This window comes from Lepidothrix coronata, unplaced genomic scaffold, assembly GCF_001604755.1.
Source record: "Lepidothrix coronata isolate B3197 unplaced genomic scaffold, Lepidothrix_coronata-1.0 Scaffold247, whole genome shotgun sequence".
In the NCBI taxonomy this organism is placed as follows: Eukaryota; Metazoa; Chordata; class Aves; order Passeriformes; family Pipridae; genus Lepidothrix; species Lepidothrix coronata.
The window spans coordinates 76111-100016 of NW_016690427.1; the positions used below are offsets into that span (position 1 = coordinate 76111).

Here is a 23906-nt window from a genome sequence, read left to right on the forward strand (position 1 = left end):
TAAACTCAACTGGAAACTTGACAGAAAATACTGTCATGGATCTTCAGACCAACTGTGGAACAATTACCATAGACCACAGGTCATTTGCAACCTCTGGACCACTGTTTGGAAGCCACTGTCCTAGGCTTTCTTGCCAGTCATTCCAACCAATGACAGGTCAAGATTACTTTCAACCTCTCTTTCACCTCCTCATACAGTAGTCTAACCTTAAACCCTATCTGTCAGATGCTGCCCTTACTGATATTCCCTTATTCACCTTAGTCTTGGAAAAATTCAATTGATTGAGCAAGAAGGGGGGCGGGATATAGTCCATAGAAACTGTGCTTTGCAGTCTTGTCCAGAAAGATCCTGTGATTGTGAAGCAGAATCCAAAATCATTACATACTGAAGAACTAATTTCTATTTAAGGCAAAGTACTAAAGTCCGAGCTTTTCTTGTAAGTATAAAATGGTTACTTTCAGTTGATTTTTAAATAGACAGGTGAAACCTTTAGTTATGATTACAAACATTTTTAGTCTATTTAGATGACATTTTACCTGTTAGGATTGGAATTTGGAGTGCTTAGTTCAATGATATGAACTTCTCTTTCTTGGACTAAGTTAGACATAAGGCATCCCTCTGCTGGCTTTGGTTGTAGGTATCCCGCAAGGTAATTTAAAGAGAGAAAATTCTTTTTAATGTTGCACGAGGGAGGAAAAACTTGATCTGGAGAGGGAAAAAAAAAAGGCATGTGTACCTTTAAACACAGCTATCAGTTTAGATATATATATATACTGCGTCTACTTCAGTGTGGCACTATATTGCTGAAAGGTATATCTATTATCTACTGTAAGCACAACAAATCAACATCATATTGAAAGGGAGATCACTGTTGCAGTAACATCACATTTCTGACATAAAATATATACTTCTAAACTGAACAGCTTCTATTTATGGAATCAAACATTTAATGAAAGAAAATTCCTACAAAGAGAAATTTGAAAACAATATTGAAGGAAAATATGTGAGCGTTTTTCAAAATGAATAAAATACATTTAATTTGTTCCTTGTGCCTTTAAAAAATATTTTTCTTTTGCAATTTACTCAGAAACCTTTTGTGATCAATTCCTTCTCCCTCTGGAAAATGTTTTATTCTTGTTATTATAAACTTACCATATTTAAAATACCACAGAAAGTACTTTCCATTTTCTTACTCAATCTATTTCCCTATACATTGTGTAGTCAGAGTCAGTGCTCTCTAGAAATACTGCAGTTCTCTTGTGTGTGGAAAACTGAATACAGCAAGAAAAGGATGAAACCAGTTGTTGATATTAAGGAGGTCTGATCATAATATCCGTAACTGAAATGATGAAATTCTAGCATAGATATTCACTCTCTTTTGGTTTTAACTGCCTAACTGATCATGAGCATTAACTAGTGCAAAATGCAAACTATAAAAAATAGTCACTTGGTATGAAGTTCTCATGCACAGCTTATGTTGCTATACCATAAGAAACAGTATTTCCACTTAAAATCACGAATACTTTGCATTTCTGAGATAGTTTCACATATGAATTGTTATAATACACAGAAGGACTAAGTATCATGTTCAAAGGCACAAGGTTCTGTAAGAATATAATTGCAAATGGCTGGCTTTTGGACCATTGCTTTATAAGAAAGACTTTTCCTATTAAGGTCAGTAGCAAGATTAAAAAAAAAGAAATAAATCAAAAGCATGCACTGTGCACACAAAACTGTGGACAAACTCTTAATAACTTAGCTAAGACCATGCGCTCCCTAACCGACCACTGAAATGTCACCTCTGAAGCGCATTTGTTTGTGCTGCACAACTTTGCAGAGAGACCAGAGACTCCTATGGCCCTGGCCTCTGCAGAAAAAATTAGGGGAGTTTCTTCTCCTGATCTTACACAAAGTAGCCTTTGAAATTAACTGTGCTGTCTTCCCTACAGAATCTAGGAAAGCTGTATAAGGCTGTAACTATTCATACTGCCCAAGCAAAGCACTCCTCTAACATCTGGTATGTGCCCTGCCAGATTAGCCTTGAACGCAGCTGCAGTGCTGCCAGCTCCTCCCACAACAGCACAGAATGGAAAATGATCCCAAATGGCTTATGCTGAGCTTGAATTTATATATATATATTCACATACACACACAGACACAGAGATACTAGCTATTTGCTTCCTAGCTGCTGTGCAACACAATTCAGGCCATAAAATAACAGCCTCTGAGCATTTTGTGGATAGTTAATACACGTGCTATCATTTGCCATTGCAAAGAAATCGGTTCTTGCTCCTGGCACTTCCATTAAGTGTCTCTGGAGCTCTCCAGAACTGCTACTCTTGCCGCCAGAAGCACAGAGGCTTCCCAGCCTGGGCCTCCACTCGATAGCACGCTTTTCCTCTGCAGCAAATTTTAACTCTATCAATGGCTACTTGACACACACACCAAAATGTATTTACTCTCATCCCTACCAGTTACCAAAATCTGGGCTGGAACTGAAGAGAAAAGGGGATCCATTTCATCTTTCTTTGCTCACTACCCTTCTTTTCTTTGTTAGTTTCAGGGCTGTCTACTTACTTTGGAAAGGGACTGCAGGTGTCTGCAACCAATTAAAAACATTACCAAACCAGTCAACAAACAGTCAATTTACCGACTCTGTGCCTCTCTAATCTCCACAGACTCCCAGCATGGAATCAGACATGAGTTTTGGCAGCAACACCCTCACCAGAGGGTCTTCAGCCAGCAGGCCCAGGTGCCGAGGGGCCCCTCTGTGCAGAAGGCACGTGGTGGAGCTGTGTGCACAAGCATCCAGCAGCCACCTTCTTCCGCGGGTGCCAGACTGCCTGGATGGAGACAGAGGACTGCACACTGGGATCTGTAGTTTCTGTGGGCAGCACCTCCATTTGACAGATGAGGACAGACATCGCCTGCTCTATTCTGCATGAATTAGGTGTCATCCACAGGTTCTTGGCTAAAAGTTTAATATCCAAGCTTAATATCATGAGGAGGTCTAGCGTCACTCTCCAAGACAGGCACCCTGGGCAACAGCAGTTGTATTGAGCAATAAAAATCCCATCCAAGCAGAGCTTGCCTTTCAAAGTCTGAGCAGGGGATAAGCAAGGCATTTGGAATTTTCCTTGGGCACTCTGATGGCGGGGCTTATTCATGTGCATTTTGGAGTCTGCCAGCCCTTAGCACAGAGATCAAAACCCTGACTGACATTTAATGGCAGGGGAGACATAGGATCAGGGAAGGGACTACAGAGGTCTCTGTAGGGAGTATGGAAACTCTCGTCAGTACTCATCCCACAGCAGGACATACAGCTAAAGCCAGGCACAATGCAATCACCTACAACCATTAAACCACACAAGCATGGCACGCAGGATATGTGCACTGGTGTGTACAGGCTATAAATTCAGATTCATGACTGAAGCTTCATCTTCTGTCAGGACAGAAGCACAGTGTTACCATGTGTAAATGGACTGTACATTTTCCAGTTTAGTTATTCTTATGGCTGACTAACATTTTTTCTTATTAGCTAAGAAATGTGATGATATTAGCCTCCCTCCAGGCTAGCATTTGCCTTGGATTTACACTGGTAATACTGGGTGAGTTAGGTAACATTTAGCTAACTGATAAGCCTTCCTGACTTGTTCAAGTGTATCTTACTGAGGCATGAGGATTTAAACTGCCTTCTGCTGAAAAACATGTACTAAGACCACTTTCATCATGAACAGTCCTCCTTTCTAGAATCTGACAGTGATTACCATGGCAGTCACTTTGTCATCTCCTTCACTACACAAATCAAGGCAACAACAAGAACCTCACTTCTTGTGCCCCCTTCCTCCACACCCCCTATCTGGCCCCTCAAAGTTCTTGCTGTGGTCACCATCCCTGCAGTATTTATCGACCATTCTTTAGAATCAACAGGATTCAGATGCACTTGGCCCTGACCCAGTTTGCTAGTGCTCTCAGCTGCCTTTCATTTGCAGCTTCAAAAGTGACTTCAGAGACCCATGGCATCAGAAGCAGCTTTATTCTATGAAAAAATCATCCTTCTTCAGATCTTTTAGTCCTCTGGTTTCCATTTTCTGTTCACTGTATTCAGCTACAGCCTCCACTTCTAAAACGTTACATCTTCCAGTTTCAGATTTGTCTACCTTGAGTGAATCTGAAATGTAGACAATTATATGAATACTGCAATTAAATTCTGTATCAGTCACATAGCAAGGAACTACTTCACATGACCACCTATATATTAGGAGTAATACTAGCAGTGATGCACAGACTGGCAGCTAAAGGTACCTTACTAAAATTGCTTGAGGAGTATAAATTTTACACGAAAAGTCCAAAATGTACATCACTGTATGCTGTGGTTTGTGAAATCCAGTGATTCTATTGTTCAGTCTGCAGAGAAGCAGAGCAGGACCATGTCCCACGTGGTTTCCTTAGAACTCCTTGCATGACTGCTGCAGTTCAAGAACTGACCCTCTCCCCACCCCTGAACACATGCATAACCCCCCACACATACATGCACTTTCATTCTTCTGCCAAGAATTTAAATCAAAAGCCAATACGGTTACAGCTGAGCTAGTTTGTAGGAGCCTTCACAGAAACTGTCTATTTTGGTTGCCTGCCAAGTTCCATTTTGTGTACTTACTCCTAATTAAATTGTGTTTTAACACATTCTAAAGGTGATACAAAACTCTCCTCTTTAGCTGCCTGGTTTGACTGGATGCAAAAATCAACAAACAAAATTTTATCTGTTTTTTTTTGACATATCTAATTCAATATTCATCTCTGCAACGCAGAGACCACCACTCCCATGTATATGTTCCAAGAGCACTTTAATAAGCTAATAAATATATTTCTGAATGATTTTCTGGCATTAAAATCCAAGACTGGTGCCAAGTAGAACAAAAAAAAAAAAAAAAAATCACACAGGGGAATCCTCTACAAATTTGGCAGGATTTGGAAAAAACCAACACAGGCATGTTCTGATTTGGGGGGCAAGCCTCATATGTCAGGAAATCAAATGATCAGATACAGGTGGTTAGGAAAGAATGTTTTCTCCACAGAGGGTTTTTGGCTGTTTTGTTTTTTTTTTCTTAGACAAGTAGTTCAGCTATGCAGGACTTTCTATAGAAATATTGCTGCAGAGGCTCATATTGTTATATTTTCCAATACTGCTCAGCTGCAGAGCTACAGCCCGAACTCTACCGTAATATGGGCCTGTAAAGTCCCTGAGGAGCTGGAGTCCTCTCCCACCTGCATTAGGCCACCTGACGAATCTGGCATGTGGCTCACAGGGACAGGAAATCTTTCTCCTTGGGATGAAAACACACAAGGATAGACTGAGGCAACTTATTCTGGTGAGGAAAGTAGTAATTCTTTGCCCAAAGTAGCCTGGATCCTTATACAAGCAAGTATTGAAAAAAACCATAACTCAGGTATTTTTGGAAATTACCCCCTATGTCAAGGTCTCCAGTTCTTCAGATAAATGCACCCAATCACCGTGAGTAGCTGATTCCATTTAAAAGGCAAAGTTTTGACTCTTTGAAGATTCTGAGCAATTGCATCCACAGTTACGAGCATAAAATTATGGCATCAGAATCCACTGAAAGTTGCCTAAATCCAAGGTCTTGTCTTTAGACTTGCTCTTATCTCTCTGCCTTCCCCTTTCTTATCACATCTCTTGGAAAATGAGAGGTATGTTTAAAGATTAAAATACAAAAAACAGTGAAATAATACTGCGGCAACACAATATCCAGAAGTATCTATCAATTTTGTTAGTTTTGTTTTGGTTTACCTTCTCCTACTTTAATATAGATGTTTCTTGATATTTTAAGTTCAGTGAAAGATGTTACTGCTCCATATTCCTTCTGGGCCCACTGTAGCAGATGTTCATTCTTCTCAGGAAAAAACTTTTCCTCTGTTTCTGCTGACAAGGAGAAATTTCCCTTCTCAAACTGAACAACGGAACCTAAAGACACCTGATGGGAATAAAAACATATTTTTAATGGAGTACATTTAACTACCCAGACAAGTAGCAAGTTCAAGCAATGTAATCTGTCACACTCAAACTGGAGGGTGATTATGGCTTATTGCCTAAATGTCACATGTTTTACCATCTGCATAACTATTCCTTTTTCTGAGCTGTTCTTGCAAAATGAAGTGCCCATGAGCCTGGGTAGGGTGCACATGGCAGACTAACAGAGGGCTCTGAGCCACTCTCTGAAATCATACTGTTGCAGAAGTGGAACCACAGTGCTGCAAGGGGAGATAAACTGTGGGGGCAAAGAGAGGGCTGGAAGACAATAGGAAAACTAAGCAGGAGAGAATAAGATGATGATCTGAGGAAATGAAGGCAGATAAGAATATGAAGCTCAATAAAACTGGGAGCTACTAAAGTAACTCCCAAATCAGACAGAACATGAGTCCAAGATCAGTGACACATAAAGGCCAGCCCATAAACACAGGGTAAGGAAAGAGAACGGCTAAAAGAAAGGGAAAATGTTTACTGTTGCTTTATTTACAGGAAGTAAGGAAATATTTTAGTCTAATACATAACACAGATGAGTTATACAGCTTCAGAAAAATTCTTAAAAATAGGTTACATTAACTGAAATCCTGACTAAATGTCATTTAAAGCTAAAATGTCATTTAAAACAGTCAAAATGGAAAAACAGTAAGTAGAAGTGTAACAGGTTCTACAGGAAAGCCTAAGATTTTCAAACACAACTTCACTGAAGTGGCAATAGCATCATTCAAGAACAGAAGGCAGCAGAGGGTCAGACTCTCAGATTGGGACCTGCTTCAACTTGTGATGGTCTTGAGAGATAAACAAATCATTCCAGATTTACTACAATACAACATCATCCCAACAGCAACCTTTTGACTCGCCTGTCCCAACACTTCCAAGACATTTGTCAGCTCTCAAGAGGTCCCTACAGCAAATGGTGAAACAGCAGCATTCCTTCATCTGCCCAACCTCAGGAGCCATCACCCATCCATATACTTTACTGTCTCTTCCTTCAAGGTGCTGACAGACTGGGGCCTACATGCCCTATCCAGACTGGTCCTTCAATGAACACTTTCACTAAGATCTAAAACCATCAAGTCAAGAATAATATGTACTTGAGCGAAAGCACAGCAAGATGAACGAGCTTTCAGGTGTGAAAGCATGAGTGAAGATCGCTTTGGATGTATGCCCTGTAGCTTGTTCAGATATAACACACAGCCCCTACTTCCAGACCACTGCAGCAGACAAGGCTTCATGAAAGAAGTACCATTATATTTTCTTTTGTTGTCCTCAGAGCACCTCAGGAAGAAGTCAGAATCACTCTGTTGTTCTCCTCCCCATTCACTTTTCCCATCTTTCTATTAACTCAGATTTCTTTGGTGGAACAAAAGTATATTTTTTTTTATCCAAAACTACTGATGACTGGAAGAGGGAAAAATACATCATAACAATTTCTGCCCAGAGTACTATTTACACATTACAACAGGTAAGGGTCATAAGTATCTCTTAAGTCTTTTATAAAGCTAATTATTTTACAGAAATTATCTGAAGTCAGGTTCCAATTACAGAAATTACCCAACGGCAACCAACTATTACCTCCCCTGGAGCTATTGTTCCCAGCACTATTTCAGGGTGATACATACCAATTTGTTTAGCACCAACAAAAATATTTGTCAAAGTAGACACATAAATTACATCTTTTGGCATATGGAAAGAATTTCTAAGTTCTTCCCTGTGCTTCTAGCTAGTATTTATTATGCACATATCACATATTCTCCTCTAAGAGAAAGCCCAGGTAATTCAGAGTTCAATTGGACCACACCTGTCACAAAAAACAACTTAGGAAACCTTTTGCCACAATAATTTTCAAAGTTTAAACTAAAATCTGTTTTGATTCTGAATAATCTTCCTTATTTGTTGTTTTTGATATGACTACCATAAAACACTTCAAATGAAAAAGAAGTCTTTACTCAGTGTAACACAGACTACACCACATTCTCTCAATACTCTCATACTTCTCAAATAAGACAGCAAATTCTACTATTAGAGTACATCCACTGCCCCCAAAACTACAATACTAGGAAAAGAGAGCAACACATTTATCTCTAAAATGTATTTAGTAAATAGCATTCACTGTACTTTCACCACTTAGAAGCTGTGGGATTGATTTTATGGGACATCTCTAGAGTGCTCCTAACACATTGAATTCTGTGTAAATTAAAAGCATACAGTCTCAGAGGATGACACTGACCCAGCATAAGCCAGGTCATGCCAAATCGCATACAGAGCACCTCTTAGCAACGCTGTCTTTTATATCAGAGACGTGGGATATTTTTGTAGAGCTTTAGCCTAACTAGAAAAATCTCCCATGCATGAAAATTGCAGGATTTAAGGACTTAACTGGTGATTAATTGGAGGAATACTGAATAGATGTTGGCATTCCACCCGCAGAAACAAGCCTCCTTAACTACCTCAAAAATACTACAGTTTATCCAATATACTATAGTAGTTAGTTTTCAATTACACAATGTTTCTGGTATTTTTTATGGTCAGCATAAGGGTAAAGCAGCATTAGGGTATCTTTTAAGACATTTGAGGAGAGCATAAGAGAAAATATTATTCCTTCTAAATAATGACCAAAGGAATGCATTACCTTGCAATAATGCATTTTCACTGTATTTTTCATTTGAGATAGTTAAACGTTTGCTAACAAAACAGCTTTCCTCCTCAGAAAACACTTGGGTTTGCATTTATTACTAATTAAAACTTGAAAACCTTTTTCATCATCCTGCAGCATGACAAATGTCTTCCTGAGGGACAGATCCTACCAAAGTTACCAAGTCCTGTGAGGGAGGAACTGACAGACAGTAAGCAGAGCAACTAAGAAGTCTGGCATAAGCATCCTCACTAAGTGATCACATAGTAAACATCTTTAAATAAACATGAAGCTTATTATAATTTATTTTTTTAATCACATAAAGTCTGTTTGAAATGCTGGTTCCGCTAACCAGGTTTCAGAAAGGACTGCAGCGTTCTGCTGTGCCTGCCAATGTTGGGATTTTTACTACACAGACCTAAGGCAAGGTTAAGTGAGCCAAACACGTTATTTTTTTTGGAAAGAATTCAACAGACCCTTCCAAAAAAGGCAAGCATCACTGTTTCAACACCTGCCTTGAACATTAACCACTTACTCTTCAGAACAAATTAAAAGCAACTTGAACATGCTTAGCATAACCCAGAGCATTAAAACCAAATAATGTTTTAAATATTTGGGAATATATTAATTTTTATCGGAGTACTAATTATACAGCTTGACTTGGTGATTAAGAAACTGCTGCCACAGACACTTTTATCTCCTCCCTTTATCTCCTGTAGTGGTTACTTTCTGAGTTTGCTGAGTGGAAAAAGTGCCCCAGCTCTATTTCTTCCAGTTGTGAGGACATGAAAAGCGACTGCACCAGAAACATCTTCTGCTGCTGAGTTCACCACACACCCTGTGACATTTCTGAGGCTAAATGAGGAAACTTCCAAACTGGACATGGAAAATCCGTTTGCAAGACTAAAAGATGCTGGCCACAGCCACTAACCACAGCAAGGACCACAGTTCAAAGGTATCTTCTGCAGTCAGAGGGAATGAGGATCAAGTACAGTATTTTGAAAACTTGCTACCAAAACCTGAGTATTCCATCAAAGAACAAAATGTGTTTAGGAACACGTTTGGTTACATACACTACTGCCCTGCTGATGACTGGGGAAAATAGGAACTGAAATTTTCTTTGCACCGTACCAAGGCAAGGAAACACCTCCCTCATGCTGAAGGAGGTGGGGGGGGGAAATAAAGCCTTTATATGTCCCCTAAGAAAACTTTCCAGTTACTATTCATCAGAGGGAACAACTCTTAGAACCAAACCTGAGCCATCTCAACTACGTACACTGGTGAGCGTGAATACTGCACTCACAAAAATAGCACATTCTGTTTCTTATTTTACCTATTTCCTTCTTTCCTTTTAAATGTTTATTGCCTTTTTTTATTTGAATCTGATCCAGGCGGGATATTTACTTTGTTTGTTTTATGACATTTTAAGTATTTAACATAGTTATAATTCAGAACTCCCAAGTAGGAAGCAAGTCCATAATTTAAGCCTTGAGAGAGAGGTAGGCAGCTCTGGGAGAAGACCCAGAACACAAAGTTAAGTGTCCACAGCCACACAGCATGAACCAATCCCTCCCCTAACAGCAACAGCTACACCACTACTCACCAAGGGCCCTCCAGCACAACTAAGCAACTAATCCACCCCTAAAACCAAGACACAGGCAAATATAGTAGCAGAAAAAAGCAACATCCTTCATATTTTTATCTGAGCTATACAATATCAGACCTGCGGTGGAACATGTAGGAGAGGAGTAAATCTGCTCAGAATAAAATTAAAAAACTTGAACCAACTTTCAGAGAAGCCCACATGGGGATCAGACTCAGACGGTGTTTTTTGATACTGTACTTTGATGTGCTTTGCGCCCCTTACAGAGGAAAAGTAACGCCATGAAATATCAGGTATTCCAAAAGGCAAAAATGTATCTTCTGTTGGTCATAAATCCACATACACATACTATAATCATCAAGAGAAAAATTCTCTCTGATAAGGGACTAAGAAACATGCTGCTTTTGAAATGCCATGTAACATTTGTGAATCCTCTATCAGCTTTGCATAGTCCTTACCAGCCACAGAGGTGTGATGCTTTCAGGCAGTAGTAAAATTTCTCATGTTCAGTTTAGTGTTCTCAAGACCACATACAGTAATTACAAAATTGCGCTTCCAGATTTCATTTTTTTGAAAACAAACACATAAAAGAAGCATCATCTCAATTACATTTTAGATTTTAGTTCTACTTCCTAGGAGATGCTCAGTTTGCCAGGTACCTAAGATCCTTTTATAATTAAGGCTGCTCATCGTTTTCTCAGGATAAGAGCAGAACCATCTGAGATCAGGCTCTTGCACATCTTTATGGATCTAGAAATAAGATCCTGGGATTTTCTATCAAAGCTGAAATTGTGTCAACTCAAGTGTAACTTTCAAAACCCCCAATGAACAGTTACTAGAATGATAAAGAAACATACAAACAAAAAAATCATGTAAAGGGGAAATCTGTTCCCAAAGTTTAGGGGATTATTAATTGCACACAGGTAACTGTCCAGCCATCTTACATTAATCTAACAACATATTAATAGATTCAACATAACACTCATTTGACAGAGCAAAATAAGGTAGCAGAAGGGATTCTGTTTCAAGTTAGAGCCCATGTAGTGGAAGGAGTGAAATGAGAATTAAAGCCTATCTATGCAACTGCAGCTACAGTTTCCACTGGAATCAATGAGTCAGTGACACAACCTGTTGTGATTTACTATCTCCATGTCACTAACACCAGTAGTCTGCCAAAATCCACTGCCTGCTTTTGTAAACTTCCACTGGTTAAACCTCCTGTTTACTGAAGCAAGCAAAGAAGGGAAGGAGCCATGACCATACAGAAGACTATCACAGATGCCTGTTCCAGGCCCTTCAGTCTGCTGCAAGATGGGTTTGGGATCTCAACCACTAAATTCCAGAATATTCTTTCTTCCCTTACTCTTGAAGCCTAGATTAACTTAAAGCCCAAGTCTTCCTGACCACCAGCCATCTTGGTTCTGAAAGTGATGGGTCTGGGCTCCTAGAAGGACCAGAAGGAGGAACACTCAGGATCAGTCAGAGGCAGCAATGAGAAAGACCAGCAGGAGATACAAGGTGCAGCATCATCCAGATCTGGCCTATCCACACTCCTAACACAAAGGTTTGTTGGCAGTGATGACCAATGAAGAGGGCCCACTCTCAAAGCTGAAACACCAAGCAACAGAACCCGAGTTTTGAAAAATGTCTTAGATTACATGGGATCAAGTAGGAACTTGGCAAACCAGGCTCTGAAAAAAGCGCAGGACTTTAAAGTCTCAAGAAAGGAGAAACTACGACATCACATGAACCTGCCTTGTTTTCTCTGAAATTTACTGGCAAGTTGGTATTTTTGAAATATTTCTGCCCAAACCGAAGTGATTACAGTGAAAGCACAGGATACCTATACATTATAAAATTTCACTATTTTAGGATATCACATATATAGAAATTTTTTACCATACACTGCATATTCATTTCACATACTGTATCTTGCTTCCTAAGCCAGAAATATCCCTTCTCTTCTGTAACAGCTGCCTGAAGCAAGCTTTAAATGAAAAAAAAACCCACCCCCCCTAGATATTTAAAGATGCCTTACTGGGGTTATTGTATAATCTTAAACTCCTTTTACCGAATGCAGGCAATGCACTGCTTTCAAGCATGTATTTACCACTCTGTCATTTTTAGCCATCCCTACTGCTGACAGAATTCCTCCCCTCTTCCAAGAATGTAAGAACCACCACTATATGTAGCCTGAGGTCCCCCTAATATTTCTGGGAGCAAATCCAGTTATACAGACTTTAGAAAAGTAGTATTTTGCAGTAGTTGAATCAGACCAGGAGACAGAGTCTACAGGGAAAATTACTATTGCAAAAAGCACAGTAAGAGTTACATTTACTAAACACTGCTTTTAATTAGACACATAGTGATAATTTTCACATTTTTTCAAAAGGCAGGGAAATGGTGTGAGGAGGGGAGAGGAGCATATGAACTTTTCCAAGTGGAAAAGGGCAACTACAGGATTATTTCCAGCTCCTGAGTAGAACGATGAAGATTTATAAAAAATAACCCCATGAATCTACAGAAACGTAAACGTCCTTTTAAATCCCTCTTCACGCTTTACACAACGCTGAAAATCTACTGGTTTTACGTGGACTAGTGAAAGGTCACTATTTATACCAAATTTATCACTAGTCATGTATTTCCTATCCTTCCTCACTCTTCTCCTAGCAGAGCATTCTGTTCACATCTGGGTCTGTTTAACCAGTGATTGGAAATTTAGCCTCCTGATTTCCCGTTAAATACTAGGCACAGGAAAACAAATAGCACTTGTTTTTCAGTGAGTTTTGTCAGTCATCCAAATCTAGTACAAACCATAGAACAGCCTGTGGTTTGGTGGCAGTGACCCAAAATATGTGAACCATATTTTCATGAAGTGAAAGGAATAAACCAGCTATTGGCTGAAGTAATAAGAACATGGCTTCTTAATTCTTAAAAATACAGAAATTACTAATAATTAAAATCTTCATTTTAACACTTAGTTTTCTATAAAGACTTTATCTTCAAATCTCAAGCCAAGACCATGTGATCTGGTTTTCTATTTATCGTTACTGCTCTTGCTTTCTCCATTTTGCTAACTTAACACACACATTCAGTCCTATTAAAGAAGTTCTTGTGAGTAAGCTAATTTGCTTGCATAAGTGCTTTTTCATCCATAACTCTTACTCATTCAATTGCCTGAATAACTAACTCAGAGAAAAAGCTGAAGCATTACTTCTTAAATCATATATTATATAAAATCACATATGTAGACATTTAAGGGTTTTTTTGATCTATTCTAACAGTGATTTCTGCCAGGAAATCACAAAGGATTGGGTCCTTTCTTTCATTGATTTAATTCTCACTATTTTAGCTTGCTGAGTAAAGACATTCCTAGGCTATAAAAGCAATTGAGAAAGCTACCAAATCTAAAGAAAAAAATTACTTGCTGAGTAGCACCTATAAAACCCTCTTTCTGTGAAGTTTCATAAAACTCCTGGTTTTCTGCCAAGATATGTTCGCAATAAACCGGCTTTAGGGAAGGAGAGAAATGACGACTTGATGGGAAGGAAGGAAATTATTTTGCTGTATGAAAACTTAAAAGTGGGGTGGTGGGAGAAGTCTGGTAATGTTTTCCTCCAAGACTGACCTGCAACAAGATCACAGGCAAAAGCATTTTCTACAGGTGTTGCCTAATTTATGTAAAATTGTGTCTGTCGTAATCTAACCAGTCTAGTCACCAGTGAAGATGTCCTTCAACTTCCTCTCCCACTCCCCCTTTACAATATAATTTTGGCATTTATTCCCTGCTGAAGCAAAAAAAATTTAGCACAGTAGCTAAGTATTCCCCCTTGCTGAACTGAATGGAGCTCACCACCCATGTGCTACTCTTCAGAGCAATGAGCCCAGGAAGACCTGAACAGAAAATGCCTGTTCCCAAACTGTTGTAATTTTGTGGCAGGTAAAAATATACGATCAGATTAATATGACTAGATGTACTGGTAACTGAAGTGATGATTTTCAATTACTTAGGTCAGGCAGAGTTCATGCACTAACCCATTTCAGGTATTTTTGGACTGAAATGCCATGATACTAAGGTATGTTTATTTTTAACACTATGAGAATAAACTCAAGACTTACTTTACTAAAATTGCAATAATTTCCCAGCAACTTCTTCACCTGTCAATATAGAAACAACTCGTGCAGAGTCTGAAAATAAACCTGTCCATGCCAAATGCACTGCTAACATCACACTAGATAGTCACCATACATTCTTTTCTCTCTCTCTCTTAAACACACAGAGGAATTTTTGTCAGGTTTTTTCAAGACGTCCAAATTTTTATTTAAGACTCATCACTAGTGTTCTTTCTGATTTATAGATGAGGAAAGCACCTCGAGAAGCAAAATGACAACACAGGCAACAGACTAGTAAAGAGCAAGTTCCTTTAGCACCTATGCCCTGTCATGATGGCTTCCTCCAAAGTACTGTCACTCTGTAAGCATCACTGTTCTTCCATTCAGCGCCATACTTCTGGAAATAACTCTTCAAAGCATGACATTCAAAAAATCCAGATGGTAACCAAACACAAACTTTGGTTTGTTTGGGACATGCTACTTAATTTTAATGTTAATTTATTCCACTGTGAGGTTTAGCCACCAGTAGACATTTCATAAAAATGAAACCATGAGCTGTCTCCATGAAGATAAAGCATGTGACAAGTCACTGTGCTGAGAGAAACTATGTGCATTACATGATAAAAATAAGTGCAAAGCCACATGTATACACCAAATCTATATTTTTATACTGAAAAATGTTTATCAAGAAGGTATTTTGTGCTTCCCCCTATATTATAACCATACACACCCAAAGGCTGGATTTTCTCCCACATTCACTTTAAACTTCTTAACTTATGGAGAACCAGGCCCAAGGCAAAAAACCAAGCTTGAACTGTGTGATAAGAAGTTAAACTCCAGCCTAACTCAGTAGTATTGTACTTTCCTAGTCTTTTGGATATGTGCTGACACAAGCTTTAAATCTTTTCATCCTTTCCTCTAAATAAAGCAATCTGGGACAGCTTAGCTTTAGTGGAAACTCAAACAATGAATTCACAGAGTAAAGGCAGCAGACCATCCTCCTTATGAGGACATGATAACACAGCCCTAAGCTCCAATATAATCATCCTTTAAGCTCAATATGCCTTAGTTTCCCCTAATATGCTGTCAGTGGTACTAACAGCACTTCAGAGTGCTCCAGTTCATTATCTGCTCATACCCTGAAGTTATCTTCTTTGTTAGAAATAACCTTTGAATTTTTAGTACAATTAACTTGTAATATTTATTTAGTTATTTATTCAAAACACATCTTCCTAGAACAGTTTAAGAACTTTATTATGATGCTTTACAAGGAAAAAAATAGCTAGTATTAAAAAGAAATAAAGAGCTACGACTTCACTAATAGTTACATGATCCTTTAACTACAAACTTTGACCTGGCTCTAGCAGTGTGGTCTTTTATCAGCAGCAAGTCCCAGAAGTTGTCAGTTAAAACAATACTTGCCTTTCTAACTAGGGCTCAATCAATGAAACAAATTTAATTCATATTTTACATACAGTACATTAATAAAATTGTGAATGAATGTATTGTTTGGAAAGTCTGAAGGAAAAGCTGGAAAGTCAAAGAATATCCTGCCTGAGGCTTCCATAGAGACAGACACAATAGTTATGACACTCCTATGGTATGCGTGCCACAGACTTCTGGTTTGAGCATAGAATTCACGGGCATTAGAAAAGGTTTTTCAAATTTGAAATCTTCTATGATTCACAATACTCCCGTTTTTTGGCTTGGCTATATATTTAAGGAGAATGAACAAGACAGAGCCAAGCAGTATTAAACAAGGGCCAAGGAAGCGTGATCTGCACTCTGCAGCCCTTGGAGCTGCTCTTTACCCTCCAGGCTCAATTCTTTGGAACTTACTGAAGGCTCTGGCACAGAGGGAGGGAGCCTCTCTGCTACTAGAGTAGAAGCAGAATGTCCCTTTGTCCCACAACTCACGTGAAACAAGAACCCTTGAATCAGCAAAGGGAAAAGCTCTTCTAGGACAGAGGCAGTCCCAGGGATTGGAAACAGGCATGGCACAGCACAGGCAAACAGCTCTGTGGAAAACTGGAGTCCTTGATTTCTACTTGGCATACTGCACTTGTCTACAGGTGCAACTAGGGCTTCCTCAGCGTTTCCCATGTTTTCTGTGTGATTCTGTACTTTTTTTTCAGAAAGCTTTTGGGAAATCAATGCATTTGTCCTTGTGAGCAGAGTGGAATTGTGGAATAGCAACAGATGATGACCACACAAAGTTGTTCACCCGGTAACCCTCATGGTTTACCATCCCAAACTGCCCTATCTACTCAAAAATTGGGTCATGAAAAGTGGGAAGGCTGATGAGTCCCTAATAAGAGACTGAAGTTAGCTTCTGTTTGCAGCAAAAATATTGCCTTAGAGAGAAAACACAGAGAATGTAGTTTTGGAGGGAGAGGGACCACAGGGACTAAACTGGGAGAGGTAATGGTGGATCAGTACCCTGGCATTCTGCAATCTGATTCTTTGACCTCTTTATAAAAAAGAAAAATAGAAACCTTAACATGGTGGAAGGAAAAATACATAAATCATATGCCACTTAAGGAGATCCAAAATGGTTATGGAGAGCTATTCAGATGTTTAAATGTGATTAGGGATGGGTCAATACTGAGATCCGGTTAACTCCTTGCAACAAATAGGTGAGCTCCCACATCTGCTCAGCAGCATTATCCCAGTGCCACTGCTGCATGCTGGCAGGATGTCATGAGGCACCACAACTTTCAGCCCTTACCATGACCAGCAGAGTCTAAGATAGAGTATTGAGAGGAGGTATTTGAGTCCCACCACCACAGCAGCAAACCTGTGGCATCTACCAGGTCCTGTCCCACCTGAGAAACAGTCACTCCTTCCTGCACCATCAGTGGCTAAGTTTACTGTGGCAATTCTTGAGTTCAGGCAACTTCTTGCTTGGCATGAATTCTGAGGGTTGCTGCTCACAGTTTCAAGCCTGTTTTTGTAACCAGAAGAGCCTGAAACAGTTTTCTGAAGCAAACACTTATCTAAGGGTACAGTTTTGGCAGTCCAAGCCTTAGGGACACATTCCTATTGTTCCTGTGCCTTAATGCAGGCAGCTGAAGCCCTGCTGAGCCAAACCAAGCAAGCTCAGATGATCACAGTCTGAACACCTGCGCAGTGCACTGAGCGGAAACGGATGGCTCTCAGCGGAGCACCTTTCCACTCCCAGAGCAAGGTAAGGGGAGAGGGAAAATCCTGGGTGAGGAGGAAGAACACAAACTAGCTGAATACAAGCTAGTTGATATGAAATGGGAGCGATGGTATAGTAATTGTAAGAGAAGATCAAAATTAAACTGAAAGTAGGTCCAAGATTTTATTAACTGATGGAAGATGCTGTTCTTTCGGCCCAGAGAGGAATGAGGACTCTTATCACACTGTTGTTCAGGACGTTGTTCCTCAGCTGTTTCCTGAGCAGACCTGAACTGTACTTGTTGCATTAAGGACATATGACAGGAATGGTCAACAAGAAGATAACAGTGAAAAGTCTCCAAAACAGTAATGAAAAACCTAAGACTGTGAATACTTTAGAGTACAAACAAGCTCATGTTCTTTGCACCAATCAGTAACAAACTGTACTGGAAATAGGACAGAGTCCTTCAAAGTTCAAAATATCAAGGGTACTCTTTCTCTTGTACCTTGATGACAGGAAAAAGAAAAACAATCTCAGACAGCTTATGGTATCCACCAAGTGATAGACCTCTTGGTGCACTTAACAGCGTCACCACCACATTAGGTCAACTGAGAGAGCAGTGCCCCTTCCCAGTGCTGCAGCACTGCCCATCTTCCTGTCCTGCTGATGCACAGTGACACCATTACATTCCCGCTGGGTACTGCAGAAACAGTCTTGCCTACCACTGTCAGCTGTGCTGGAGGAGAAAAATTAAGCCCTATAAGGATACAGCTAAATATAATCAAGTTTAGTTCTGCAATTAGAGTTGAATATAGTAAAAGCTGCAACTTTCATAAAGATGACTCATGATTAGACATGATGTCACACATGAAAAATTTAATCCAAACAACTTGTCTGTTTCACTACAAACAGCAAACTCAAATGTCCTGGCAAACTGTAAGGACATGATTTACAAATACTAGGTAATATTTGGATCTTACATTATAAGCATTGCTCCAGTCTTTCTGAGAAATAAAAATTATTTCATTCTGGGCTTAGCTTGGTCATTTCAATAGACCAAGCTTCACCAGAGACATAAGCTGTAACTGTACATATTGAGCTCAATATATACAAAGTTTTGTTTTGGTCACAGACCACACAACAAGTGTCCACCCTTAATATTTCTTGTTGCTTTGAGGCTGTTTGCATTACGATACTATTAGACTTCCAATCAGGACTGGCAATCTTGTAACCTCACAGCTTTTGAACTAAAATGGCTGTTAGTATTAACCACACATTGTGCAGACTCTGAAAAAGCAGTTTTGCTTTCTTTTCCTTGAATGCACATAACAAGTAATTGGCTACTTTTTCCAAACTGCTTTGCCCTACCACCTAACTGTTCCCCAGAGCCCTACAATGAAACTTGATCTACTGTTAACTTGTTTTTTTTTAATGTAAGCTTGAAAAACTTCCAAATGAATGCCATTAACTCCATGTCTTGTGCGACAAGTAGCTATGATAGAGAGCAGGCCAAAGGACTGTGTATACTTACGAAGAAAACTCTTCGGATTCCAGGTGCCAGTCTTTCTGTTTTTAGCTTCCAGACCAAAGGCAAAGGAGAGTTGAGAAGAAACACCAAAGGCTTCTGGTGAATATGCACTGATGAAATTGGATTCAAATGTAACGTGACCTACAGAGAAACACAGAAATATGTGAATACTTTCTGGAATTTGAAACAGCGAATCAAAAGTAATTTTTATATATATTATGACTTTTAGCATTCAGACCTCTTGACTCAAGACTGCAGACTAATCTACTTCCACAAAAATCAGTCAACAGAGCAGAGAGAATATAAAAGATGAAATAGTTAACATTTGTGCTCTATGCTTGCAAAGCACTGCTAAAGTGTTTAAGAAAACCTTGGCAAATGTTGATGAAAAATAGCTTATGCAAAAGGTCAAACCACTAAGCTGAGAGCTGGAGAACAAGGAGATAAAACGAATTGCAAAGCAAACTCTGATTTCTGGTTTCTAGATGGTAGCCCACAAAGCTGGCTTAGAGTACAAAATCTTATCTGCTGATTCTATTAGGGGCATAAATCTAGCCTGCAAAACAAATAAAACTAAACAAACAAAAAACAGGAGGAAAAAATCCAGAAACACAAGGAAGCACTACACTAGTTCATGGAAGAAATTCCAAAAGAAATTTTAACATATGCTAGGGAAAGAAAATGCCTGTCTTCAGGGACTAGAAGGATATATAGGGAAAATGATCTCAAGAAAGTGGACATCACAAAAGTGAGGCAACCTGTTACAGGTGGCTTTGAAGCTACCAGTCTGTGGTTTCTGGAAGCCCCTCCTGCTCAGCTCCTTGTATCCTGGTGCTGCCCCTCTAGAAAGGGTCCCATGTTGGACAAAACCCTCACCAAATGCATGACAGAACAGCCTGTCAGTTTTTAGCATAGGACAACTTGCAACTGATATCACAGTGTTTTTACAGCATCTAATAAGCTGTTTAAACAGTGATTATTTAGCTTGATAGCTCAACCCACATTACAGGAAGTAACATTTAGTGTGCAATGGAGAGATGATCTACCACAGACTGAGCAGAGAAGCTGATGTCCCACAATAATGGGTGATAGGCAGATTCCCTGATAGACAACCACAGCTCTTTCTCAAAAAGGTATAGAGGGAGCAAACACAAACACAACCACCAATCTGAGTGGTGGCAAATAGAAATGAGCATACAGGTAATTCAGAATTAATTCTGTATCCTGCTAAAGAACTTGAAAGGAGATCTGAGACCATGTATAGTCCATTGCATGATTCTTCTATAATGGGAAGCAGACATCAGTTTACCATTAAATGTAGATTCTTCTGGCAAACTAACTTCATGAAAGTTAGACACCAAATTGAAAATTAGGCACCCATTACTGTTGAAAATATTTCCAAAAGAACAAGTTAGGGTTTTTTTTTTATTTTTTAATTTTCTTCATTTCCCCTTGAAAAGTCCACCATCACTGTAAAGTGAACGCCAAGACCTGGTCTCAGATCTGACAGACACCTAGAGGTGTCCACTACTCAAGAACTTGCAAAAAAGCTGGCAAACAGCTGGCTGTGCTCTCATGCCAATGAGAAAGCAGTTGCTTACATGTGCAGAATGACTGACTGTGTTGCTCATCCCCACAGTGGCACAGATACCAAATCCCACAGGCACATCTCTGGGGGCACCAAGGGCATCTCTATCCTCCTCCTCTTTGTTAAGCGGATTAAAACTTGTTGGAAAACTGAATAAATCCGTATTTGTACTAAACCCAAGCTGCTTTAAAGAACAAGCATCTCTCCCCATCAGCATCTGGGCAGTGACAGTGCTGCCTGCAGGAAGGCCAGGCACTGCCATTTTCTGCCCACCGCTGCCATCTTTGTCACCACTTGGCCTCTCCAGCAGAAGACCCAGTGGTATTTATGCATTTCCAAAAGAAAACACTAAGTACCACAGATTACCACAAACAACATTTCTCTCCATTTTCTGCCTCTAAAGAATACAATACCCCATTTTTGGAAACTGGAGGGTGTTAGTGCTCTCAATTCTAGTGGGAGGACAGAGACTTGAAATACCAAACAGGCATGTTTTTAGCTACAGAAACTGTTTTACGGTATCAGCTATAGAGCCAAAGTAATTCTGTCAGCTGAAAATAAGAGAGAAAGTGAAATTATTTGTTTTATAAGGCTCCTGCTTTGTTGTTCTGTCTAGAAATGGTAAGGCGAAAGTAGAAAGGAAAAGGTGTTTAGAACCACTATTAATTCACGACTATTAAAAAGCTTTTGTTAATTCTTGTGGGTTTTCAGCTGTAATCACTGCTAATTACTAATAAGCTGTTTAAACTATTAAATATAATTATCTTGTTCTGGGGTTATGTTTTCTTATAAAGCAATAAAAATACTGTAATCTCAGTTTACCAAAGTAGTCCAGTTATATCTTTTGCAGTCCTTATCTTGCTAACAAGAGTGCAAATTTTATTCTGATATTTTTTTCAGGTGCCAGTGGCATAAAGTGCATTCAACACACTTTTACATGCAATGATAATTGGTTGCTTTTGATCCTAAAGGAAGCAAAGACTAATGAAATATTGATGAAATGAGTTACAGTATAGTTTATGAGCTTAAATAACCAAGAATAGAAATCCTTGTGCACTGGCCAACAGGAGCATTCACCCTGGGCTTGCACCCTGGTTGTGTTTCTGTTAGAATGCCAAGTCAGTGCAAAGAAAAGACTCTTATTAGAAAGTTTAAAAAATTTGCTATTTAAAACCTCTGGTATTTATGAAAAGCAGGAATGATACAGTAAATATAACACACTCTGAAAACACCATCTCAGAAATAGCTAGGTCAAGTCCTTTGGGTAGTAAGGAAAAGGAGAACTCTCTCTGTTTCAACTGATCTCAGACAAGTTTATCCAAAGCCAACATCCATCAGACAAGACAGATATTTCCGACTTCACGAAGATTTCTTCCTGTTGGTTTGGTCACATGAGTGACCAAATACAGAGCAATTACACTACCTTTGTGAGAAAATCAGAGATTCTTTTGCAACTGGAGCTACTATCAGACTTTGTAGTTGCTACTTCTTTAGGTCTTGGAAATTAAATATGCATACAACACATACATATATGACTGTTTCCATACATTCATAGAAATACTCAACGAAGTTTGAGCCATATTCAGAAGTGGTGATATATCTATCCATGTCTTTGGCTGAAACTGTAAGGTAAGTTATATCACATAATGGAATTTTCCTACATTTCTGCCTGAAAAGCACAGATCCTCAAGAAAAGCTACAGGATTTCAGCACAAAATCAATTTTTCAGAAGTAAATTAAGTGCTTCTGTGAAAATTTTCAGACTAAAGGTAATTTTGCACTACTGCACTCCTCAGTTTGCTCAGGAGTAAGACAGCAACAAAACACATAACATGGAATTCATATTCCTAGTCCAAAACTTGAGAAAGAATATAGTTAATGTAAGCATGTTTCTTTAACAGCCTCCATCACTATATTCCTTAGCATATATACAAGTATATACACTATACTTGTTTGCATAACAGGGTCCTCAGCACCAACTTGGCTTTCCAGACTGAAAAAAAACCCCACAAAGCTCCTCAAAAACTGCTTAGGCCCTTCTTGGTCGTCGTATTTTTCATAATTCACTTCTGCCTCAGAACTAGCACTGCTGAGGAACAGCTGGGTAGCCTAGTCTGAATGTGACTGTTCCTACTGAGAAGTTGTACAAAATTAACAGACTCCTCAGAGCATAACTATTTCCCCCCTTATATTTGTGACTGCCCCAACATCACTGTCAGTCCTTGATGATACACAACAGTGGTATCTATTATGGGAGACTTTTTCCTAGTCCTTGGAAAATTTTTCTAGCAAACTGTTGGGCAGTTACCAGCATTCAAGGTCTTTTTGCCAACAATCTAGCTGCCAAGCATATGGGTTTTACCTTGCATAACAGTAGTCAGTGGGGTATCATGGAAATCTCAGCCCAAGCAAGGTAGGCATGATCAAAACAGCTCACCAGAGAGGTGAGAGGTGTTTATGTGAGGAAAAGTGGTTTGAACTGTGGAGTCCAAGTAAAAGCTCAGACTTCTACTACGCACCAGAGGCACCCAAATGCCTCTTTCCACTCCTGCTTCAGAGACTGAAAGGCTTAGCAGGACTTTAAGGCATTATGAGCTTATGACATTGACACAAGCACAAGTTCAACACTTCCAGCATGACACCACCCCTCTCTTTATCTCTGCCTTGTTGAGCTTTCTGCTGTCACATCCATGCTCCCATCGTCTTGACTCCTGCCATGGCTGCCTCCATCCACAGCACTGCAGTGGAAGATCCTCATCCCTACTCTGTCTACAGCAATTTCTCAACAAAATGCCATTTCTGCTACAGTGCCCCCACTGTGGCTATAGTTACACTATATATAGGTTGAATCCTAAGTGACCCCCTTGCCCTGGACACCCTTCTATCTCACCTCAGCTCGTGAGCTCTTCAAGGTGCATGTGTTCTCAAATGTCTAAACAGTTCATTGCACCTTCTTAACACGCCACAAATTAATAGAAAGGTACTGGATCTCTTCAAACCACCAAGAAAGATGTTTCTAATTAAAAGCAGAAGAGATAACTCTTTTTGTTTTTCCCTTTCTTTTTGTATTTTCATTGGCAAAATCCGTATTACTAAATATTTATGTGACGCCTTGCCCAGAAACCCCATCAGAAACCAGTCCTACATGTGTTCAGTGCTGTGCAAAAGGTTTTGAAGACATGGTGTGAAACTCTGAACACACTGAACTCCGTGGTAAAATTCTTAATTTTTTAAAGAAACTCCAATAAAAGCTT

General features: G+C 39.4%; 1 protein-coding gene across 8 annotated transcripts in view; it reads right to left on the minus strand.

Moving 5' to 3' along the window:
* The window catches only part of TGFBR3 (transforming growth factor beta receptor 3), a 143199-nt gene that overhangs the window by 31349 nt on the left and 87944 nt on the right, over positions 1 to 23906 (minus strand). For all 8 annotated transcript variants that reach the window (XM_017835046.1, XM_017835045.1, XM_017835051.1 and 5 more), the window contains 3 exons: positions 19068 to 19205; positions 5810 to 5993; positions 537 to 705 (listed from right to left, as the gene is read on the minus strand). In XM_017835046.1, coding sequence (XP_017690535.1) covers positions 537 to 705; positions 5810 to 5993; positions 19068 to 19205 — 491 coding nt within the window. The remainder of the gene's footprint in view (positions 1 to 536; positions 706 to 5809; positions 5994 to 19067; positions 19206 to 23906) is intronic.